The sequence below is a fragment of the Paramisgurnus dabryanus genome, chromosome 3 (assembly GCF_030506205.2).
Source record: "Paramisgurnus dabryanus chromosome 3, PD_genome_1.1, whole genome shotgun sequence".
In the NCBI taxonomy this organism is placed as follows: domain Eukaryota; kingdom Metazoa; phylum Chordata; class Actinopteri; order Cypriniformes; family Cobitidae; genus Paramisgurnus; species Paramisgurnus dabryanus.
In genome coordinates this window covers 24,131,528-24,145,947 of record NC_133339.1, presented here as the reverse complement: position 1 = coordinate 24,145,947, position 14,420 = coordinate 24,131,528, and the positions used below count along the sequence as shown (strand labels likewise).

General features: G+C 38.3%; 1 protein-coding gene across 1 annotated transcript in view; it reads left to right on the top strand.

The window, feature by feature from the left end:
• The window catches only part of xylt1 (xylosyltransferase I), a 109,969-nt gene extending 96,852 nt beyond the window's left edge, over positions 1–13,117 (top strand). Inside the window, exons 12-14 of the mRNA XM_065279371.2 lie at positions 1,117–1,312; positions 4,063–4,396; positions 8,398–13,117. Of these exons, the coding sequence (XP_065135443.1) occupies positions 1,117–1,312; positions 4,063–4,396; positions 8,398–8,720 (853 nt within the window). The 3' untranslated portion in view covers positions 8,721–13,117. The remainder of the gene's footprint in view (positions 1–1,116; positions 1,313–4,062; positions 4,397–8,397) is intronic.
• Positions 13,118–14,420: the final 1,303 nt, after the last annotated feature.

The following is a 14,420-nucleotide window of genomic DNA, read 5'->3' as shown; positions in this document are numbered from 1 at the left end:
GCATTAGGCACAAGGAGGTGGTTGTTGCTTGTCAGTGGGGGTTGGGGCCCACGAGTGAGGCAGCGGTCTGTTTTTCGCAGTCCCCTGTGACATCATAGCTGAATAGCTGCTCTGTACGTCCCCGTGTGCCGCCCACCTCCCGCGGCGAGGGGGGCAGGAGGGCGCGTCCGCGCTGAGGTAAATATTTGCTGTTCTGCTTGTCAAGCAAGCAGCGCTAGAATGGAGCACCTCCAGTCGGTGCTGGAATACTGATGAGGGCGAGCGAACGAGCTAGGGGTGGAGATCGCAGCGAGAGCAGTCATCCGCTCCGCACGGTCGCCCGCGTCTCCATCAGCTCCCGCTGCTCGCCCTTCTGTGTGTCTGTCTCCGCGTCTCACAGCCCGCCGCTTCTCTCACCTTCACACAACCCCACATCTAGAGAAAATGTACTTCTCTCAGAATACCAAAAGATTGCTTTGTTGCTCGGAGGAAGTTTTAAAGTTTAAGGAGTTTTGTTGTAAAGGGCTTTAGGTGTTCAGAAACTCAGAAGAATTCTCTCAGATGTTTGGCTTGCGAGTCAGAAATCCAGACAATCGATATTAAAAAAGCACAAATACCAGTTTTCCTGAGGTATCAAAAGAACAGACTACAGAATCAATTCAGCCGTTTGACTGACAGGTGGCTGCCCGGTCGAAAAGCCAGTCACGTATTAAAGTGAATATGGTCAGCTTGTTTCAAGGAAATATAAACAGACAGGACAAAAAATCATATCAGATTTGGTACTTATTTTGACAAAACACGTGATGCACACAGGATCTCTCGACGCGACGAACACATATTTTGAAATTAAGAACCACACACATGATATGATATACACATATTTTGTTGACGAACTTCGCATCGAGCGCCCTCGAAAAAAGAAGTCACCGGCCACCACTGATGTTTCATAAAAAATATATTGACAAGAAAAAATAAAAAACACTCACAGCTTCTTATATAAATCTTTCTTCAGTTCACTTACTTCAAGAATTACTTTACAAGCTTGCAGCAATGTTTCCTTAGTTTAAAAATACTCAAAATTATTTTATACATTTGTAAATGATTATTTAATTCAAAATGATTCCTCTCTGTCTGTAGGTATTTCGCTATGGGGCATCCCGTCTCTGTCCACATCTACTTCCTGTCTGATGAATTCCATGGATACTTGGTCAGACATCATGCCACCAACCTGGCAACCAGCAAACTCGAAACCCTGGAGACATGGGTCATGCCCAAGCAGTTCTTCAAGTTTACCAATCCACCCAATACTTTTAACCGACTACAGTTTGCAGAGGTAAGAATACGTCAAAATTTCTAAATTCAGTTGTTACTCTTTCTATATTTCCATATAACTCAATGTACAAACCAGAAATTAAGCTTTAAACTTTTTTGCCAGGCCTACTAAAGGGTTAATGGTGCCACATGGTGATCAACAGTACAAATGACAAATTTTACCTCTAAGCAAAAGGAGAAACCACCAACAATCACGAATGCATGATAAAAAGGTGTAATTTAGTTATAATGGAAGTCAATGGGGCAAAAAAGCCACAAACAACTAATTAGGTAGAAAGAAATACAAACTGATGCTGCACAAAAACTAAAAATGCATGAAAGCCAATGTTATTACCAATCTTTGACAAGCCCAAGACTGTGAAAAAGTACAAAAAATCCAGTTCACAATCATTTTTTTTTATTGAAAATCGGTCATTTTGTGTGTTTTTTTTTCATCAAATCAGTAACACCACTTATGAACTTGGCAATTAAAGAGTTAAAATCATGGAAATTTTGTTAGCATTTGGTAGTTTTGATCAGCACTGAGGGTGATTAACAGATTTATGAGAAAAAAAATGTAGAAAAAATATTAATCTGATACATTTTTACAACAGTTTATTTTAATTGTTTTTAATTGTACATGAACAAAATAGTAAATTTGCCCACGGTATATTGTTGAGTTTTGGAAAAATTCAAAGCATTTTCTCAAAATATGTGTCAATATAAGATTTATCACCAAAAATCATTCCATTTGCTGAAACACAGAGAAAGTTGTAGCCAAATTAAGACAAAAAATAATGGCCTCAAGAACCCATAAGGGTTAATAAAACTTTTGGGACACTGCGGTTAAAATGTCTTGTCAGTCTACAGTAGGTGCGAAATCGCCCCCCTCAATACCTTCAGAAAGTATGCAATGCTAAGAAAATTGACTTGAGAATATTATTGGCAATCTTACACCACTGTACATTGTGCTTGACATACTCTGTTAAACAACCAATAATTCAGACGTTCTTCATTGATTTAGCTGTCAGGCAGCGCCATACCTGTCATCTTGCCCTTTGGTGTAATCAGTGATTTGTCTGCCACGAGTATGGGGGATAAAATAATGACTTCACGCTGAACTGCCCTCGGTTTATCTGTTGAGAGCCAAGGGTACGCGTTTGGTTTTAGACACGAGTTAGATGCGGGTAAATGACTTTGATCAGGATATATAGGAATGTCTAGTTCAGTGACATCAATTTTTTCTGTGTATGTTCAGGAACTGCAACATATTATGATTTTAATGATTCAAATCAGATGCCGTAGCAAAAAATCCTATCAGGAATTCGTTATTTTCTTGCTCCATTTGGCGACTTATGAAAGAAAAGTGACCTGTAGTGTATTTTACAAAAATAAGGACAAAAATGTCAAATGTAGGTGTGTCACAAGTGACTTTTAGTCGCTGCCTGTGCATCCTTCCTTAAAAGAACTGAAGTACCGAATAGCCGTCCTTGTGGGACACCTGTTAGTAGGAGAGCAGGAATAAAGTGCTTTAACCAACCCCAGCCGGGTCTCAGGGATCTTCCCAACAGAACGATCAAATTGATTTGCCGTGTTTGTCTGATGTGCGGCCACAGCCGGCCAGGATATGAGATAGGTCAGGCGAAAAGAGAGTCCTGTTATTGGTCACATGTCCTCAGTAAGAAATGTTGCAGTTTCTGAAAATGGCCACAGGGCACTGGCATCTGTCACTCCAAACCGTCCCACATGACCTCACTGTTGGAGTTTGAAACATTACACCGGGCACCGCTCATCACTTGGTGCAATTACGCTGGTACTCACAGTCCCGACTGGTGCCATGTGTTTATTTTCCATGGGATCTTATTTGGCTTAATTTGTGCCTCTGTTAAGCCTGGCGCACCCTGTATGCTTTTGGCCATGAATTTGCTGTCACATTTTGGAAATTGTTAAAGATTTCTTTTTATGTAGGGCAAAATCGTCCGCCTTTTAATCCCATGTGACAAGCTGAGACAGACAATTAATTGCCTATCTGGGCTTTAAAGAAGAGAAGCTCTGACGTTATATGAAAGTTTGGGTCACAATCCTGCAGCTTCTACCAAACCAGCTTTTTAAGCATCAGTAAAGACACAGCATTTAATGTGTGTATGTATGTGGTGTGTGTGTTTAAAGGAGAGATAGTGAGACACTTTTTTAGTTAAGATGCTTATACTTGCTTATTGATATGATAAACATTTCATTATTTATCATTATATTTAAACCTTAAACAAGTCAGTTCTGAAAATTTGTCAGTCCAAATATTTTCAAGCTCTCCCAGCTACAACTTTCCCCCAGGCGAAACATTGCCAATGCAGCAAGGACTTGCTTGTGTTTGTGCGGTCCTGTATCAGTTTTGCACGTCAATGAGGACGTCAGAACATCACACGATTGATCGGCCAGTCAGCGCTGTCAACCGTGACTGAAGTTCTAAGATGTATATCGCAGCATCTGACATTTAAAGTCATATGGTTTGCTTTAACTTTTACCTTTTCACAAGGTCGTGTAGTACAATCTGGTCATAAGAGAAGCAAATATCAATGTGCAATAGGCTTAGCTATCAGTATTTACAAAACTAGAGCAGCATGGCGTATGAATTTAAAAGCATATGTTTAGTTTTTGAGCTTCAGTAGCAAACAAGTAGTTTAAAACCAGACAAGGTCACTTTACCATAACCGGGTGACAATTACAGACCATTTCATGTTCATTCCTCCTTGTTCTTTTCTCTTATAACGACAGATCGGAACAGACTGGGATGCCAAAGAAAGGATTTTCCGGAACTTTGGGAACCTGATGGGTCCCATGGACGAGCCTGTGGGAATGCAGAAGTGGGGAAAAGGGTCAAATGTTACTGTGACCGTGGTGTGGATTGACCCCACTAACGTCATTGCTGCTACCTACGATATCCTGATCGACTCCAGTGCTGAATTCACTCATTACAGGCCCCCACTGAACCTCCCCCTGCGGCCGGGCATGTGGACCGTACGGGTGCTTCATCACTGGAGCCCTGTGGCCGAAACCCGCTTTCTGATCACTCCCCTTACTCACCACAAACACCTGCCAATGCGTCAAGGTAAGAGTTACACCCGTATGCGGGTCAGTGAAAAAACGATTTGGCAAGATGAAAAATTAATTTTTTTTACTTGTTTTAAAAGCATGCATCAGGTTTATTTCAATGCACATAGTGTATTTATGTTAATTTTATGCAATAAAAAATTACATTTGCACCATTTTTATGAAAGTTAAGACTGAATGGAGCTGAAAATGTCAAAGGGTGTAACCGCCAATTGCGCCAAAGAATGAGAAATATTAAATATTTTATCCACCTTAATGGCATGTAAAAAATATATATATAATTTTATTAGTTTTTTTAATGTAAATTTGAATGTGTTTTTTTATATTTGTCGGACATATGCTGAAAACAGCTCTGTTTTCGAAATAATCTTTGACAAATTATGTAAAATGTATGTAAGAAAAATCATAGTACGCTTAACTAGATGATTATATTTTATTCCACATTTTTAAATGATATATCTTTTTTTTTTTAAATACTAGTTACACAAATTGACACAGACCGGTTTTGACATTTTTGCAATTATCCTCCAAATATTCTTTCCAAATAAAACAAAACCAGAAATTTTAGACTAAAAAAAGGGACTGCATGCAAGAAATCTGCAAATTTATTTTGAAATTTTAACCGTTTTACATAAATTTATCCATACGGACACAAAATAATTAATGTCACGTCATTGACCCATGTACGAAAAAGTAAAGCAAATGTTTACACAGAAACCAACATAATAATGTCTGGTTTATAATGGTCTCTCCTTATTAAACTACATTTTTGTTGTTTTAATTATCAATTTTAGCTTTGACTAAATATTTGACCAAAACCAGTAAACTTAAAACAATAAACATGTGGTGGTAAACAACATGTTAATTCACAGGATAAATATAAATCATGTCTAACAGCGTGGCCTGAAAAAGCCGAAATGTATTCGCTGAGAAAACGATTCAAAGCTTTAAATCAGGAGTTCTCGCCAGCTCATTCGTCTAAACTCTCCTTCCTCCAGATACAGTGACTAATGCTCTTGTATTTGGATGCGCTGTTTGCAGAGCGTAGTCTGACACTATGCTACATTGTGTATTAAACTGCTTCAACCTTTCAGGTCACCACCCCCCCACCTCCCTGCTTTCAAAGGCACTTTCCTGCCTTCACGTTGAGTCCAGCCTGCTTCGCTGCCTATATATAGTCCCAGCTCACAGTCACGAATGAGTAATACACCAGGCCAGGTCACCTTTCATATAAGAAGGAAAACTTTGCAGTAGAGGTGCAATTGGTATCTCTGACTGTAAGCGTTACGCGGAGTCATCAATGCATCTGTCCTCGACACCCTAAAACGTTCCAAATGAGGGAGAGGTTTTGATTGCGTATCTGTGCATGTGTTTTTGGGTGGGTGATAAAAGCGTGTGATTTACCGGACCGCGATATGATTAATGCTCACAGCAGGCATCGAGTCCTAGAGCAGGCATCCCTGCACCTAGAGCTAATAAAAGTTTATGGAGTGTGTTTATGTGGCTCAGGTTGGGCGACTCGATGTAAGCATGGTGCTCGCCTGTCCACGCGTTTTTGGCAGGTTGCCCACAGTGGGAAATGGAATTTTTTGAATGGGAGGGACTGGGTGGAGAGAGGTGAGCGAGGTTGGGAGGAGCCGTATAGAGGTCAGTCTCGGCTACAGAAAAAGTGTAAGGAGCTTGAAGATTTCAGTTTTATCTGTAGGGTTTCTGGGTCCTTCATCATCTAGTATAGGTGTGATACAGGCCTGTCTGCGATTTAAACATTATTTCAGATGTTTCTCTTAAAATCTTTAGTAATTTTCAAAATACAATGGAAGTATCAAGCTTTATGAAGTAAAACAACTGGTCTTAGAAGGATTGGATATAAAATGTTTGGCAAAGTTTGGTGTTTGAGCTAGTCTGAGCACAATTTAAAACATTGTTGAGATCTCATCTACACTCAGAGATTTCAATTCACTATTCATTTAAAGTAAATGGTAAATGTTGATGTCTTTCTTTGTTCAGTCAAGAAGAAATTATGTTTTTTGAGGAAAACATTCCAGGATTTTTCTATTTTTAATGGACTTTAATGGACCCCAACGCTTAACAGTTTTAATGGCATTCAAAATGCAGTTTCAAAGGACTCTAAACGATCCCAAACGAGGCATAAGGGTTTTATCTAGCGAAACAATTGTCATTTTTTGCAAGAAAAATAAAAAATATGCACTTTTAAACCACAACTTCTCATCTTCCTCCGGTCCTGTGACGCGCCAGCACGACCTCAAGTAATACGTCATCATGTCAAGAGGTATCGAAACTATGCCCCAGTGTTTACAAGTGTGGAGAAAGAGGACCGTTCCGACGTTGTTGTATGTCGAATGATAATAATTAATGTCTTGGTGTCAGTTTACTGTTTAAAATGGTCAGAAAATTTGCGTTTCATATTTGTAACACGTAACCTTTCGACGTCATTACGCAATTACGTGAGGTCGCGCTGGTGAGTCACAGGACCGGAGGAAGACGAGAAGTTGTGGTTTAAAAAAGCATATTTTTTTCTTGCCAACAATGACAATTGTTTTTGCTAGATAAGACCCTTATGCCTCGTTTGGGATTATTTAGAGTCCGTTGAAACTGCAATTTTAAACTGCATTAAAACTGTTAAGTGTTGGGGTCCATTAAAATGAGAAAAATCCTGGAATGTTTTCCTCAAAAAACATAATTTCTTCTCGACTGAACAAAGAAAGACATCAACATTTTGGATGACATGGTGGTGAGTAAATTATCTGGATTTTTAAGAAAATAGACCAATCCTTTAACCTTATGAAGTGAAACAATTTTGAAGGAAAGAAAAAGCGCAAATATGCTTTCTATTTAAATAAAACTATGTGTTTTATGCTAATTTAAACGTGTTGTGAAATAACACTTATAAATTTTTTTTTATTTCAACAAACAAACGAAGAGCTAGAAACAAAACTGCAACTAGGTGAAGAATGATTTACAATGCTATAAATGTTAAGTAAGGGATAACGTACAGGCAGGCGGTTGTTATCGCAGAAATACATATTTATATTACATTTTGGAATTCAAACATAGTTCTAAGATTTTTAGAGGAAATTAATTTTAAACATCTTTTTTAGTCTTACTTTATTTAATTACACTTTATTCTCGCCATGAATATAGCCTTAGAAGCTGGTATGGCATTTAAAAGAAAAGAAAGAAAGATATTACATTTTTGTGTAATATTTAACCTATCAAATATTAAAATGATTTGCAGCATCTGTGTGTTATTAAAGGAATAGTTCACCCAAAAATGAAAATTCTGTCATCATTTACTCACTCTATGTTGTTACAAATGTGTATAAATGTTGGTGTTTTGATGAACACAAAGTAAGATATTTTGAGAAATGTTTGTAACTAAACCATTCGTGGACCCCATTCACTTACATAGTAGGAATAAAGAATACTATGGAAGTATTCACAAACGGTTTGATTATTTTGATGGTTGAACTAGCCCTTTATAGGCGGGGTGCATGATCTCTGAAAGCCAATGTTGACATTTGAAATCACCAAAATAAACACACCCCTACCCCAATAGAATCTGGACCTTCTTTTGATAGACCCGCCCCAAACATACGCAACCCAGGCAACGATGCCGTTTAGTAGACACGCCCCTTACTGCTGATTGGCTACAAGTGTGTTTTGGTAGTCGGCCCAAAGCGTTTTTTCAGAAATCGTGCACTCCGTCTTTAATATTGAGCGCTTGTTATCTGGGAATAACAAACCTGTAAATGTCACGCCTGGCCAATCAGAATTAAGCATACCAACGAGCCGTGTAATAAAATGCTATAAATGTTAAAATCCAATATATGTCTGGAGAGACATTGAGTCATCTTTTTCAATAAATGAAAATAGGGGGACTCTTCTATGTTAAAAATATACACACATAACCCTCTAAAATACAGTAATATTCAAAGTTTGCTTTGCTTGCAGTAACAATCTTTTTATTTTCTTTAACAGAGGACACTTTGAGAATGCACAACGGGCCACCCAAGAACAGTTACATGGAGCAGAGTTTCCATGGCCTCAACCCCATTCTTAATATTCCAGTCCATCTGGGCCAGGTAGAGGCAGCAGAGCTCAACGCCGGGCTTACGGGGTTTGAGCTGGAACGCTGGGTGGACAGTCTGGTGGGTCAGGTGTGGTCTGCTGTGGACGTGTGTTCAATAGGCCCCAGTGGCTGTCCGGTTATGCAGACATGCAGAGAAACGGCATGGAGCTCTCTCAGCCCGGACCCAAAGTCCCAACTGGGCCCCCCCAGAGCCAACGGGCGAATCAGGTAGCAGCATTTGCAGCCCTGAGGACTGGCAGACTTTTTTAGGTCGTTTTTTATTTATTTTCCAGCGTCGCTCATTGTCTGCTCTCAAATGCAAAATACACAAAAAAGTGGATGCTGGGAAGTTCATTTTAAAGATTTTTAAATGCGTGCCCGGCTGGTTATTTTAAACTCTCGAGTGCTCTAGTGATGTGAGTGCTGTAAATCTTCTTTCTACTTTATTTATTTTAAATACTGTGATTGAATTTTTGTTAACTGGACGCAGCAGATGTAACTGCTGAATGCTGGAATGCAATTTTAAGCACAGAATGGACTTGAAGACTGGTTGTAAGACCAAAAGAGATGTTTGTACGGTAAAGCCTCTATATTTAACACATTTAATTGTAGATCAGTGTTTTTCAACTTATACTTTATTAAAATCCTTTTCCTAATCATACAGTGGCCCCAAAAATAAGATGCATTTTAATATGTGTGTACACTATACACTGTGAAAAGTGAAAGCTGCTCTACTTAAAGGTGAGGGGCATGATTTTTGAAAACACTTTGGAAAAGGGAGTCGGGCCGAGTACCAAAACACACTTGTAGCCAATCAGCAGTAAGGGGTGTTTACTAACCAACATCGTTGCCGGGGTTGCGTATGTGTGGGGCGGGTCTATCAAAAGAAGGTCCAGATTCTATTGGGGTAGGGGCGTGTTTGTTTAGGTGATATCAAATGTCAACATTGGCTTTCAGAGATCATGCACCCCGCCATTTAATAAACTTACTTCTATTGGAACAACTTAAAATTTTTTTTATAAACTTACATTTTCTCACTTTAAATGAAAAAATTAAGGTTCAATTGGTAACAGCTTAAATATTTAAACATTTTTAACTTAAAGTGAGAAGATTTAAATTGGAAAAAGAGATTTAGGCGTGGTCAATAGATTTTTTTTAAAGTTGATCCAACTTTTACTTTTTACAGTGTAAAACAAAATATAAAACTAGGTGGTGTTATATTTTAAAGAAAGCACAAGTTAACTTTCAGCACAACATTCAGGGTTTCCCGCAGCACTTTAAAGTTCGGGCGGCCCGCCTAAGCTGGGAAACCCTACCACCTTTACTAAGTCGTCCCAAAAAAAAAATCACTGCACAAAAGGCCGTCAAGTGCATCTCGGCGAATAGCGCAGACGGGCTTCACACCGCGAGGGTGCACGTGCACCACACAGCCGAAATGGTCGGTCATTGTGTGGAGGATAGCCAGTTGATAAAACGTGTGTCCGTAAGAACTGTAAGTGGACTTATGTTTTGGGTTTATTTAAGCCTGTTATTGTATTAGTCTATAGTTCTTGCTAATTTAAAGTAAGTTAGCTGGTGATTTGGTTGTTTGAGCAACCTGCTAGCTAGGTTTCACGTGCCTGTTGATTCGATTTAATTGTTGAGTGCTCTTGCTCACGTTATTTGTGTGCATTATTTACATGCTACAGTAGTTACACTCCTTTAAGATAATGTAATTAATAGTGGGAAAATAATCAGTTTTTACAATCTTCGCGCTATATATCATCGTTTGCCAGACGTTCTACAACATCTGCTTCAGTTTGTGTTTATTAACCCTTTAGTTTCACTTCATCACACAGCTTTTCCCGTTCATTTTTTCTTCACAATTAAGTTTTATTTGAGTGTTTTAAATAAAAATATTTTAATTTTCATCATAACGCGTACGCCCCGCCCTTTGATTGCCATGCCTCCCGGCCTCATCCACCCGCCCAACCCTACCACTTTAACTAACAAATTTTCTGCGGAAAACCCTGACATTTCACAAAATTGTTAACATAAAAGATTACAAAATAGATATATTTTTCAAAACTAACACACAATTTCAGATGAATATGCCTGCGGTTAATGTTCTTTCATGACTTCATAAATCCAGCAAAAGTAATATTATTATAAATAGTATTTATAATATTGAAACCAGTTAATGCATTTTAAATGTGACTGTACAAATTGTACTAAAATGTCTAAATATTTTGGGACCACTGTATATAATTGTCACCAAAACAACATTGCAGACTTGGGTAGTTTTTATAGAAACACTTCTTGTTTCTGTCAAATAGGAAAAAGTTTGCTTTTGCGAAAACCTGAAAGCAGTAACTTTTTAATAAGTTATTGGTTGAAAAACATCTGTTTTAAACGAATATTGAGCTTTTGACAAGCAGAGTTTCAGGCCACATTGCCACATTTCTTTAAGAGAGTGAATCAAGAGAAGCATGTGCTTGGGGACTCTGTGAAGTGGCAGACTGCTGACGCTCTCCCATGTGAGCTGTGCTGGCGCTCTGTCTGACTTCTGTCTGTATGCTGTTCCCCTTCAGGCTACCCAAACTTGAAGTGGAAGATGCCAGCTGTGCTGGCACACGGAGAACGAAGTAATTTCTCCACATTTTTATTGTATTGTATTTTATTTTATTTTTCCTTTCCCCTTAAACAGAGGTACTGGGTAGCTGAGGGTTGTACTGTAAGTTGGCTATTTATTCATGTGTTTATATAAATGAAATAGATATTTTTTAGTCAATGACTAATGCCTATATGCTGTTTTTTGCAGCTTATTCAATACCTTTTGTAAACGAGCTGCCTTTATTTACAAAGGCTATTATCCCAACTGTATAACTTTAAACGTGAGATGCGCTACTATAGTGCAGGCCTCAGTAAAGACCTGTTCCACCTGAGATCCACATGTCCATGTCATATTCACTAAGCTCACTGGGAAATTAACTGGCCGAATGACCTCAAAAACCGAGATTTAAGTCATGCTGCTTTTAATTTCTTTATTTTGGTCTTTTCATATGAGCCAATGTTTGGTATTTTTGCCATGTGTTACTTAAATCTTCATCACTGGTTGGACTGGTTGGTATCATCTTCCACATAATGTCATTGGAATCGGTTTCAAACGTTGCCTGGATGAGATCTCAACTGCTCCTCGTCACACGTACGACGTTTGGACGTCAAATGTTCCAGACTGGGCTTTCTGAATTACTCGCGCACATAATAATGATAGGCTAGCTTTTTGAAATTGACCTTTCGGACGTATTTTTAGCAGGGGAAGATTGCAAGCTTGCCGGACTCTGAAGTTTGCATTGGACCAACATTTTCTTCATTTTTGCAAACCTTACGACTCCATATTCAAACCGGGCTAGTGTGGGTTGTTGCACCCTATCATTTAAGGAACAGATCTCCTTTGGGACTGTAAGCCTGGCCTTGTCATTACTTCGTATGCAATCTGTTTAATCTGGTCCTCAGAAATGTGGTGTCCCACCCAGAGTGCTCAAGCAGTGAAATGTCACCATCAACATGTGATCAAAAGGAGGCTCGTGCATAAAAATTTTTGAGGATACATTCCCAGTTGTGTGTGAAATGGGAATGCATTATTTAAATTTTTAACAGAGGGTCTAATGCTTGTCTAAGTGGTGTTACATCTGTACTGTACATGCGTGAAAGTGCAAATTATTTGATATTCTTAAAAAAGAGAGAGAAATTATATATAATTATCTATTCATGTATGTTTCAATGATTTTAAGCCAAGATCTTGGCTTGTGAAGTGAGCCTTTGGATAGTTGAAACTTAACTGTATAACTATTAGACACTTAAAGGTGAAATGTGTCATTTTTGCAAGGGGAAAATATTTGATCTTATCACACTTCAATATGCAGAGACCGCTTATAAGTAAGCCATTCAAATTTTGACTTTGGTGGATGTAACGTAAAACATGAAAATGTTTGGAAACGGTCACGGTTTGCTAGAAATTACATACTTGACCTTTAAGAAAATCTTTGCAGTGGGTGGATCTAACCTCACAACCTCCTCCTTTCACACGACTTACAATTTTACATGTCTATTCTACGTTCATTAAAATATATTTATTACATCACTCGGACATCTCTTATGTACTATAGTTATTTTGGTAGGAATGATGATGTAAAGTATTTTGTAACGGACAGATGTTATCAAAGTATTGTAAATAATCTTAAGTTTAAAAAAAAGCGTCTGTGTGGTGTTAAGGTAAATCACGTGTGAAAATGCGGAGGGTCTGTGAAGGGCTGTGCTGGTACGAGTGTGTGGTTTAATGAACATTTTTGCCTTTCAGAGAATCTTGTGGCGTTCTCTGTGCTGGAATGTTTTGTTGAGCAACTGTTGCACAATTTATTTAAACCCCTTGAGCTCTTCAGTTATAGGGGACCTCTGTGCCTTAGGTATTGTCCTGTCTGAGGGATTTCCAACCTTCTGTATGTAAACATCAAACGTGTCATCTCTGTATCTTTTCATTTCTCCACAAAACCAAAAATACTGCTGTTGTAAATGCCTTGTGTATCAATGATGTTGGTTTTGTTTTCTCTTCATACCGAATTTTTGAATAAAACAACAACTCCTTTGTCATCTCACTTCTCTTTATCCATAAAAGGTGCTTGAATACCAGAGCACAACAACTGTAGGCAGGAAACAGTCTTTCGTAAGGCAACAGTCTTTCATAAGACCTCTAAGGACAGACAGTAGATAAAGCAGCATATGTGTCTTTAATGTTGTAACATACCTCCGGATATAACGCCGGAGATGAGAATCTGTGAGAATGTTGGTGTTGTCAGGCCCTAGAGTTGTGTGTGGTCCCTAGAGGCTGATCTCAGGACTCCCTGCATCCCTCTATCCCGGATCAAAGAGCCACTTTTAGCCTTTATACATCTAAGCCCAACACGGACTTGCTGAATAAGGAAAGACGGCCTAATTAGCAACTACATGAATACACCTGTGTCACCTGCAGCATGGAAACACAGCTGGCCTTATCTTCGCAGCATCTGTCTCATACTGCTTTGACTACGTTTACTGATGTATTCATGCAGGGCTAAATAGTTTCTGATATGGGCACTTAATTGTAGCCGCCCTGTTCTGTATATACTGCTTTGATGTTGCATATACCAGATCTTAACCAATCCTATTTTTAAATCAGACAGCAGGAGAATGCAGTAGGGGAGAGCAGGGCGAAAGTAAATTTTTTTACAGAAAAACGTAATTTTAAAAGTTAATGCTTTAGACAGAGAGATATTTTTGTTGTAGTCAGCAACTCACAAGTGTGGTCTTTCAATACCAGGTGGAAATTTAAACAAATGTAAAATGACTGCAGTATAATTTCACTTTGAACATAAGGTAGCGCATTGTCTCTTTTGACCCTGTCAGCTGATATGAAAGTAACACATCAAAACAAGATAGATTTTTGTGTTATACTTATTTTAGTAAATATACATGACTATGACAATAGTTAATATGTAACAGCAAACCTATTTTGTTGTTTATCTGCGCAAAAAATAATGAAATTACATTTTCATTTTAAATTCAATTTCAAATGTTTCAAAAAGCAACCTGACAGTACAAACTTGAATTTCAAATATTTCAACAGTATGAACACTATGAAAATCAAATTAAAATAATACAAATTTTCAACATAATGCAAAAGTTTAACAAGTGTTACTTTCGTCCCGGCAGGAACTCCTGACATTTAAACCCAATTTACTTAAATTTTGAAAAACTCTGAGATGTCAAACTTGATGTGTTACAGCAGTAAATAATAAATAACCAGTAGATTGATCAGTACTGTAACACATGAAACGAGTAATAATGCAATATTTGTCAGCTCAGTCAACGCTATCTCACGAGAATTTGTACATATTTTACGAGTTGGCTAATTCGT